An 11,243-nucleotide genomic window follows, 5' to 3' on the forward strand; every position below is an offset into this window, starting at 1 on the left:
ATTATTGCACTTGGCATTTTCAAATTACACAAAGTCATCTTTCCTTTGCTCTTATTATGAGCTTGTTATCTTATAACCTATGTATTCTTATGGGTGTTTTTCATTGTCTTCATTGCTTTTATGCTTTAGAGACCCATAACATCCACAATGGTTGTTAAAGGGATGAGGGTGCATCTTAATGAGTCCTTCAGTGATGTGACATTATCATCAGTGGATCGAATGATTTGTTTGTTTATTTGGGCTGTGTGTTTTACACAAAAGAAGACACAATAAGAAGAGAAGTCAGTGGAAAATTACAATATAAGAGAAACTTGTAATAGTTTCTATCCACCCCCCGTTCTGGTTGTAAATGGTACGCTCCCTTCTTCCAATGGTCTGCACTGTGCTGCTGCTGCTGCTGTGGTTTCTTCTCCTCCAGACTCCCCCGGCTTAAGAAAGCAGCGAACTGGATGCACGTACGTAGTGATCCATGGCACCTCCGGGACACGGCGAGGATTTCTCTGTTTCGGAACAAGCTGCCCGAGTAAGCTATTTTCCGATCTGACTTTCAGCATTCCGACTCGATTCTTTTTGCTGGAAGTGGGAGGAAAACGGGGTTTAGGTTTGGGAAAGACAAACGAGGAGCAGAACCTCGGAAGTTTGCGAGCTTTGTCCTGCACCACCTTTATGGAAACGTAGAGTCATCCTCCCCGAAGATGGTTTGGGGGTAGGTCCATGGAGTCTGGGTTGGAACTGGCTGCGGGTTTTCGAAAGCTTTACGGCGGGAAACACAGTGGAAAAAACTTTCCCTTGTGGAAAAACAAGGCGGTCGGTTGTCTGTAAAGTAATCTTTACGCACGCTCCGCGCACGCACGCACGCACGCACACACACACAGACAGACACACACCCGTTTGTGCAACCCGAGATGCGCCTGTTGAGCCCGTCGTGCGGAGAAATCCGAGGGACAACACACATGTGCGGCGTAATGCATTTGGCTGTTGTTGTCCTCCTCCTTGCAGCCGCGCCGTGCTGTCACGGCTGTCCGGACAAGTGCACGTGCTTCTCGCAAACTGTGAAATGCCAAAACCAGGACTTGGATGCGATTCCGGCTTCTTTGCCGGCCAACACCAAGTCCCTGTTCGTCACGGGAAACGGCATCTCCCGAGTCAGCGTGGACTCCTTCCCGGCCCGCCTGCCGTCCCTCACGGACCTCTATCTCGGGGGGAACGGGATCGAGTCCGTGGATGCGACGGTGTTCGACAACCTGCCCAACCTCACGCGGCTGGACCTGAGCAACAACCGGATCGAGACTTTCAGCGAAAGGGCTTTCCCGCTGGAAAACAAAGTGCAGCTCCTGAACCTCAGCAGGTCTTTCCACAACCACTCCTTCATGGACGTGGTCCAACGCGTCCTACTGAGAGGAAACCTCCTCCACCTGGCGGTCCTGGACCTGTCCAACAACGACCTTGTGATTCTTCCGGACGACATGTTCGCGGGTCTTCCCGGCCTGATCAACCTGAGCCTGCAGAACAGCTCCGTCATTTCTGTTCTGAACGGGACGCTGAAGGCGCCGCCGCTGCGTGACCTTGACCTGAGGGACAACAGCCTGAGGGACCTGCCTTTCGCCACCCTGGAAGACCTCGACCTCAAGCCCGCCCTGCGCATCCAGATGGCGGGGAACCCGTGGCGCTGCGACTGCTTCTTCGAGGACATGCTGCTGTGGCTGAAGAACTCCACCCAGGTCGTCGACGCGCACAACCTGACCTGCGCCGACCCCAAGGCCCTGAGGCGCCGGCCGCTCCTGCAGGTGGAGCGGTCGCAGCTCAAGTGTTCGGGCGACATGGAGGGCGTGCTGGAGACCTCGTACGTCTTCCTGGGGCTGGTGCTGGCGCTGATTGGCGTCATATTCCTGCTGGTGCTCTACCTGAACCGAAAGGGCATCAAGCGGTGGATTTACAACATCCGGGACGCTTGTAGGGACCACATGGAGGGGTACCATTACAGGTATGAGATCAACTCTGACCCGCGTTTGGCAAACCTGAGCATCAATTCGGATGTGTGAGCGAGGACGGGACACTGTCTGGGACCCCGCAGTGAGATGCATATCCATATAGATATAGATACATATACTGTATATCTATCTCTATATCCATATATGACATGACTTATACTGTTGAAATATGCATGAAAGTTCTCTTCACCCCCACCCCCATGATGCTATCCAGATGTTGCATCTGTCATTGCTCCTAATTAACCCCCCATCAGAGCCTCCATTCAACAACTGCTGCATGTCCAATATAAAGGCAGCTGTGATGTGGGCTGAGTATCCTCCACGTAACATTGCATGGATAACGGCAAGGATTTATTTTTTTCTTCTTTATTTTGGAGAGTTACAAGGAGTGATGTATCCTATTAGTTTTCCTAAAGGATAAACGTATGGAGCAGATTGACTTTTAGGTGAAAAAAGCATTGCATCCCTGTTACTATGCCTCTGATGCAGAGAAATGCTGCACTGCTTGTTTCTGACTTGGTTCTTTTTATTATGTGAACTTGTGAAATAGAGTATGCATATTCTGAATGATTATAGTGCACATTGCATAGTTATTGGATTTAGTTGGTGGATGTAATTGGTCTTTTTTTTTTTTTTTTTGTGAAGATATTCGGCAAAATAAAATGCGTCTGGATTGCTGGTATCTGTCTCAACTAAGGGCAGTTTTTAATGTTAGGACTGTGCGATCCACGGCTTTCACTCCCTCCTGAGACGAAGCCAATGGCGAACACTAACACTTACTCCAGTTCAACGATGTGTGGGAACGTCATTTTATACTGTAACATCTCTACGGCAACAGTTGAAGCGGTGAGCTGCTGCAGCAGGAAATAAAGTCAAATTAATGAGCTGAATAGAGGACATTCTGTCTGAATTTAAATGCACTGTCTGCAGGGGATGAGAGCACAAAACTTTTTCTTTTCTTCCCTTATTTTATTTAATCTCCCATCCAATTTGCTGCCTGCTGTGAATCTGATAAAAAAAAAAAAAAACTTGGCTCTGCAGCCAATTCCCCAAAATAACATCTGTGTGCCACAGCCCTGTAGGCAGGTTTCACATCCAACAACCCCTCTCGGTAGACTCCAGCATGTAATGGAAGCCTTTCAATGTACTCCAGGTGCAAAATAGAAAACTGCTACATGACATTTGATACATGCAAACTGAGTTCTTGTGGCGGCGCGCACACACACAGGAGTATTATGGAGATGAGGACCGGCGGCTTTTCATGCAGCCCCGATTTTAAGGGAACTGGTATCCATGGACAAAGTGCTTCCCACTAGCGTTTATACCAGACTGTCAATTGCAACTTTCGCCGTCAAGTATAGTATGGATGAATCATTAGCGTGTGCTTTTTCTTTGAAGGGTGCACCATGCGTGTTTGCAGGATAAGTTAATGAAGATTATTTCAATGCGTCCTTCGCTCAGGAATGACCTTCCTTGGCCCGGTGAAGAGCACCTGAATAGGTAATCATTTCCCTCTTGCGCACACATGTGAGAAAACCCCCCCCCTAACAACATGTCCAACTGGACTCCCAGGTAGCCTGCGGCAACATGGCGCGCGTTGTTGACAGCGTTGCTTCTTGCACAGATTTCCCAGAGTTAATTCATTTGTGCCATCAGCTGCTGCAGTAGTAATTGTCTCCGATGATGCTTTTTTTTTTTTTTCAACGCGAGGGGGGGGGGGGGGGGGGTGTGAAGGATAAATTTTGGTTTCGCCGTCCGTCTGTTCTGGGGCTCAGAGCACAGCAGACGCTCGGGCTGAAGACGTGTCGTCACACCTTCAGCTTCACACTTCCCGCCAGGAAAATGTCTTTGTCTCAGAAACGCCGATAAATGGAATGTTTATTATGGTGCAAGCCTCAAACAGTGTTTTAGGGACTTTGCAGGTTTGATTTCAGGCCGAGCCCAAAGGCGGTTACCGTCACTTGTTCCCTCACCATGGATTTGTGATGGTTGCAGGTTCAATTTGGAAACGGATGGTCACACTTCACACGCACACAATCCCCCAAAGTGAGGCTCCCTTACCTCTTTGTCCCAGGAGGAACCTCCAGGGGCAGGCTGCTTACAACCTGATGTTTCCACAGAGACATGTCCTCGCACACTCTGCAGATTCATATTAAGGAGTGATTTTGCCCGGCCACGCCTCGAGCCACGCTTGGCTGAGCGGGTGTAATTACAGTGAAAAGGTGGGGGGGGGGGGCTAGGAGAATAAATCGGAGGGCTGTGGCGAGTTCTCCAGGCACACCTTTTCCCGGCTCACTCACTGGCCCCTTTGTGCTTCTTAACGCCGGTCTCCCAAACAGCTTCCAAATAACCCGCCACTGACTTCCGGTGCCAGCAGAGATCCAGAGAGGCAGCGCTGTTTCTCGGGCAGCTCCCTCGGCTCTCGGCTTTTTGTTTGTCGTCAGTTGACGCGGGGTTTCGTCGCAGACGCCGCAGCCCGCCGGCTCTTGTGTCTCACCGAGGTGTGTGTGTGTGTGGGGGGGCACGGATGCCCTTTCGTCTGAACAGTCCCCCCTAGGGAAGATACCTTTTGTGTATGGATGTGTTATTCTGCTTTTGCTAAAGCAGATGTTGAATAAGTGTTATTCTCCCCGAGGAAGATGGATTTGACATCCTGAGACTTACTCTCCAATGGTACGACTGATGTATATTATACTGATGGTCAGTTGGATGCTGTGATAACGAAATGGATATAGACGCACTTTGTTATTTTGTTACTTTTTTCCCCCCCAAAGGATATGTTTTTTTCACTTCTATCTCCCACAAAAGAACTACACTATATCTTGCAAAATTAGCCTTTCGGAACAAAATAATGTCCTCGCGTTTCTAATCCTCCCCTGAAGCTCCGAAAGGGAACATTGTACAAAAAATTGGCTAAAAGGGATTTGGGTACAGAAAAGCCTCGTATGTCACTCCCATTTTTGGAGCCTTATTTTCACCCCAGCCAGATACAAATCACTGTCCATTTTGCAGAGCGGGCCTGCAGCCAATTATGTTCTCGCAATCTCTTCATGTAATCTGTGGTCTTAACCGTACAGACCTTTTGTTCCCTGCCTCCCTCCAGACAAGGAACCATCATCAGGACAGAAGTCTCCACTAAACACAGTGTTAGGAAACTCTATTCTGATGAAGTAATCTCATTTAAAAGCCACCTGTTGTGGAAGAAGATACTGACCCTCAAAAACCTGTTCACCAGTCGAGCCCTGCCCCAGCCTCTATCCCAGCGGCGCATACAATCCCTGCCCCCCCCCCCCCCCCTCCCTCACCACTGTGTTTGGCGAGCCACATTTAATATGCCAGTTGACTTTCCCGATGTTGAGAGACAGACTGGCAGGTTATCGGGTTGCAGATCAGAGTCCCATAATTACATTCACCGCACACACACACACACCTGGCACATGTTGACCCCAGCCCGCGACCTTTCCCATAGGCCCAAAGGATCAGTGACATAAACTGCTGTCATATTAGGTGTGTAGACCAAAATCACAATCAAGATCCTTTAACCAAAGCAGCAGAGTGTGGACGCCCCTGGCTTCCTGTCATCCCCCCCCCCCCCCCCCCATCAACCGCATCCACCCTCCACATGAGATGCCTCCGCTTCTATAATGTGGATTTATGATGTGGTCCGAGAGCGTGTTGCGGAAGCCCGCCCCCCCCCCCCCCCCTTCCCCCCCGCTGAGCCAAGTTCTACTTAATGAACGAGCGGCGTCCCGAACAGAGACGGATCTGAGCTGACAGCGCCTCGGCGAGCTCGGCCGCGCACCATCGGTCACGTGTGGATGCAGGGATGGGAGAGATCTAGAGGCGAAAAGCTGCACCGTGGATCGGCTACGATGTGTGTGGGACGACTTGTAGACAGAACTCACCGCGAAACATGGAAAATGTCAAAATGCACTCGGAGAATGACCTTTTATACGTAGAATCGCCGGCGCTGTGGCTCAGGTAAGGCTACTTGTTTGTGTTCACAGAATTTTTAAGAACACTTACGGTGTATAATGTTGACAAATTGACCTTTCCCGGGTGACATTTACTCTTGGAGGACTTAAAAGAATAAGTTTTAATAAAAAAATAAAATAAATCCCCTCTGAAGAAAGAGCATACAGCGTATCTTAATTATAGACACTAAATTGTTCTGTGCTGATGATGGGGGATGATGTGTGTGTGTGTGTGTGTGTGTGTGTGTGTGTGTGTGTGTGTGTAAGCAACAACCACCTTTGTAATGACTCAATGGGAACATAATAACATAATACAGCTCAAATAACTAGATCATAAAGAGATTTATGAGTAGCTTTACAGCATATACTTGCACACACAAATGCACACACGTTGATGATTTTTCATTTTCATTAAAAAATCTACCACAACGTTTTTGTGTCTTAAAAGTCAGTCTTCACTCAACATGGTTGAAACAAATGTTGACGCGTGACCTCCGAGCGCCACAGCTACCAATCTGTCAGGCACACAGGGGGGATTTCTGTGTTAATTTCTCCTCACTCAATAGAACAGCGGATCAATTGGCCAGTGTAAATGGACGCTGGTGTTTTCCTTCAAAGCTATTTTTTTGTGAACTTAAACATAAGGACCCCACCGGCTTCTTTTACAGTAATGTTTTTGACCATCAAGTGCTCTCTCGTGTTTTCCCTTCAACAGGAAGTGAGATGTGTTTTCACCCTGGCTAACATGAGCTGATGTTCCCACTGGTGAGAAGAATGCTGCGCTATAGTTTTGGGGTATTGCTAAGAGGTTTATGTCAAACTATTCAGCAACAATAAATAAAACAACATGGCGTCCGATGTTCATGCTCATTATAGAAGCCTAAGGAAGATTGTTGATGATCAACATACCGCTTGGAGCTGGACCCTTTGTCAACAATAGTGCACCATTTGTGCGGAGACAGAAATGAGGTTGCAGAGAAAGGAAGCTAGGGTGTAAGTTATTAGATCAACTCTCTGGATTTGTTTACCTGGAAATGTGATCTGGACCAGATAACAGTGAACCTCTGAGCTAATGGAAAAATGTTACTTTGCTGCTCAGTTACACCATGGCCGTGTTTACACTGGGTCATGATCCAATCCACACAGCCCTGTCTGGAAAGCCATTTACAATGATTGAGCCCAGATTGAGTGTAAACCTGATTAAAGAGGTAAGCAATGTGTGAAGCCAGAATGCATAACAGCTCTGTAGTTAGCTGCATACAAACTCTTTAGCAAGTAAACAGTGTATAATCCCCTGGTTTAGTAAAGGAATGTAATGTTATGCATGTCTGTTATGACTTTGTGTGTTTACAAAAGGTAATTAAATGTAATGGCAGCTATTTCTTTACTTAATGTATTAAAGAGGTATTGCTTTTATGATATGAGATATCAACGTGAAGAATTAAATAAATTTGACATTACATTGTCTGGTTGAATATATGATTATTTCTCTATTTTAGATCTTATATTTTCCAAATTATCTTTTGGTTTGTATAATCTTAATGTATTGTACTTCTATATACAGTATTTGTATATAGAAGTTTTTCCCAGTGGTGTGAAGAGTTTGCTAAATTTGTCACTAGTCAAAAGTCGCCAAGCAACGATGCTCCAGAAGTCACAGAAACCACAACCCGTCTGTCTTTGTAGGGGATTCCATACATGACGTAATATGTGACAGTAGGTGGGTACCTTCCTGACGAGTCCGCAGTCTCCGAGCTAAATACAACTGAATTAGATCATTGTGCCGTCTGTGATGGCTGCTTTCGTTTTTGTGTGTGCGATGTTTTTCAAACTACAGTTGACAATCAACAGAATATGAAAAGCACATGCAAAGCAAACATTTCAAAAGTTTTTCCAATAAAATAGGAGCGCAGCGCAAAGAGTTTGCTGAACGATGCACTTTGACAATCCATATCAGGCTTTTGGTACTGGTGCTCCTCTTGGGGGTGTTTTTTTGTGAGGGGAACAACGTTAAACGACTGGATATATGATGTGGAATAGATCATCGCAGGATGCCAAAGTGAGTAATGACCTCAGCCATGCAGCTGGGAGGATCCGGGAGCAGAGGCAGCCAGGAGGAGCTCGACCCCAGCGCCCTGCAAGGTCGCGTGGCGCAAAATGTAAAAATGTTTCTGCTTCTCCTGCTAAGACAGTGTAACGCGACCCACACAGAGAATGAAAGCTGTGTTCTTGCCATTAATCTGTTGGTACCCAAGGTGTTGAAGTGGACACTGGTTCAAGTCCACAGGCTGCAACGCTCAGAGGAAATAGGATTTTCTATGTTGCCTAGAATGATTTTTCACAGGTCTTAACACAAGGCAGCCTCACAGGAAAACCTGCACCTCTCTGGTCTTTTACATTTTTAGTCTAGGAAAAAACAATTTCTTCGTGTTACAGGTGATCTCGTATATATCTGGAGAGATGTTGAAATGATATAACCACACGGCGTTCATATTCTCTGACTCCTTATCACAACCTTATTGGACTTGGCAAACACCACATGTCATCTTTGTCATGTCCATGTACTTTCAGCCGTGTAACATGTCATCCAGGTACCGCCATTCTAGCATCACTGAACAAACTTTAACGCGAACAATAAATAACTGACCACTTACACGTTTTAAGTGAATGACTATTATAATTTGAACGTTTAAACAGTTCCAAACGTTACATTGTCCTTGCTGAGGACAAGAGAGATATTATAGGGTAGTTAGTAGTTAAATATGTACATACGTATACACATATATATATATATACACATATATATACGTATATATATGTGTATATTTGCATATATACACATATACACACATACAACATACACACAGTATATGCATATATATATATATATGTATTGTTTCATAAATAAATAAATAATGCAACAATATTTTTTTGTTGATGTTGCAGCAAATTGTCTGATAACTTTTCACAACATTTGGTCCTTCAGAGCTATGCAGCTTGTCAGCTTTCCATATGTGCGTACAATAACCAAGCCCTCTAATAGAGCCCTCTCTCCTGAGAAGATCAGTGAATACGAAAATACTCACGTTCACATTTCCCCGTTACAATCTCGGGCTCCCAGTTGTCAACTACGTCGTTCCGCCCTCATGCCCTCCATCTTGTCATTTTTTATTCTGTGTATGAAATGAGACGAGTCTTCATGCCAGCGGAGTAGTCTGGCAGCAGCTCCAGAGAATAATAAAATAGGCTTCAGATACAGTAAAGGCTCAGACAGATGAAATACAATATTCCTAAAGTGGAAAGTAACATGAGCTTCATATGTAGATGCCAGATAGTGGTCCACGATTTCTGTGTTGCCGTCCGCAAGCCAACGCTTTGGGCAATTAGGATCTATCTGGTTACTCCTCTTTATGAGAACCGATATGAGATGAGAGGGATAAAAACTCAATTAGCTTTTTGTAAAATCCTGCTCTACATACCAACTCACATTTTCTTTGTAACTTCACACACCAAGTTAAGACTTTCTTACAGATTCTCTGTGTTATTTCTCCATATTTTGTTTTGCACTTCTGAAGAAACCAAATTCTTGCAAATCACTGAAGCATACAAAAAGTGCAACCCAAGAGGAATTAATCCATCACGCTCTTCCGCAAATCCGCTAAACAATGTGGGGGATGGTGGCAGGCAGAAGGTCTGATAGCTGAACCTGTGGTTTAGCAGGTTCATGAGTGGGCAGCCCAAAAAGGTATCCATTCAGTAACGACAAAGGAATGCAGGCAAGTCACTGCAATTTGAGATAAAATGCGTCATTTCTCCTGATGCCTCCCACCTCCCTTCATCTTCCCTCAGAGAGAAAGCCATTTGTTGAAGATCCATTTATTTCAAACGAGAACTATGGAATGATGTATTGGGGGCATTGTTACCCGACAAATTTCTCCATGATTTGATGGAGGAAAAATTCTGTATATTAAAGAACCTAATTTCAGCAGGGTCTCTTTCTGTTCGCCCCTCCTGTGTGACCAGTTAGATCTGCAGACAAATGAAGATCTCATGGCTGTCGCAGAATCCATTTGTGTTTTGGACTTTGCATGAAGCTGAGAAAACTGGCTCTTTTATTTGACATACAAAACAATACATCGTCTTATAAGAAGTGTTGTCAAAATATGTCAACTGTTATCTTCAACAGAGAATATCCATCACTATACAAAGCAGGTCACCTTAATATGTAAATATTTGTCACTAAAAGGTCAGTCAGTCTTGCATTTATAGTAAATAAACCCACCAGGAGGCAACTATGACACCCAATTCTTGACACTTGCTCATATTATTATTGGGAAGTTTACCATTGTCAAATTTTGAGGCCAGGATTTCTATTGATAATATGTTAATTATGGTATTGCTATTTTTACATAAATTGCGCCCATGCCTAAAACTATTACTACATAATGCCAAAATAAATAAAACAGGTTATGAAGATATTAATACTTTCATCCTCACAACAATTTGTGACATAGAACAGAAATCATTAATCGGGATCCTGAAACAATTTTCTTATTGTGTTGTTGGTTCATTATTCAGAAAATAACAAAACAAATCTCCAAATAACAAGATTTCTTGCACAAAGTCTGAAGCAACTATAGTGTACATTTGCTCTTGATATTTTGATTACAAAACCTGACCAATTAAAAAGGGATGTTTTGTTATGTGCATGAATATTCAATTTACAAAGATGGGTTCTTGTGGTTGTTTTGAAATAAGGAAGCAACTTGAAAATCCAGAGCTGCAATGGCACGCACATTTAACTTCAAGTACATCAAGTAAACGCAGACATTAATTAATGTGCCTGTGTGTGTTTGTGTGTGTGTAAGAGTCTACAAAGTCAAGCAGGCAGCTGCTGTGAGAAAATGAAACACTTCCTCCTCATGCCCATTAACAGAGTTTTCATCAGCACTGATCCTGAACAGCGCTGGCATGGTTGCTGGCAAAAGCCACCGGAAATAATACGGTGGTACACTGATGTTACAAAGAGGAGTGTAAAATGTTAATGACAACGCATCGGCTGTCCATGCTCACACACTGTAATCACACCACCATCCCTATAGGCCAGTTAGTCCCCCTCGCATTGTGCCACCAGCGACAATAAGGTGTGCATACTGCGCCTTAAAAGCACCACAAATGAAACACAAGAACGGGAGTGACGAGAGTCTGGTCTTTGTGGCCCGCTGGTCGCGTCTGCAGCGAGCGACTCTGTGATGTGGTGATGGAGCTGTTGGAGTAA

At 45.0% G+C, this 11,243-nt stretch overlaps 1 protein-coding gene across 1 annotated transcript; it reads left to right on the plus strand.

The window, feature by feature from the left end:
• The first annotated feature begins 256 nt into the window (after positions 1-256).
• tpbgb (trophoblast glycoprotein b) lies at positions 257-3,655 on the plus strand. Its single transcript, XM_037455171.2, has one exon. The coding sequence runs from the start codon at positions 906-908 to the stop codon at positions 2,040-2,042; it is 1,137 nt and encodes a 378-aa protein (XP_037311068.2). The 5' UTR covers positions 257-905; the 3' UTR covers positions 2,043-3,655.
• Positions 3,656-11,243: the final 7,588 nt, after the last annotated feature.

This window comes from Pungitius pungitius, chromosome 11 (genome assembly GCF_949316345.1).
Source record: "Pungitius pungitius chromosome 11, fPunPun2.1, whole genome shotgun sequence".
Lineage (NCBI taxonomy): Eukaryota > Metazoa > Chordata > Actinopteri > Perciformes > Gasterosteidae > Pungitius > Pungitius pungitius.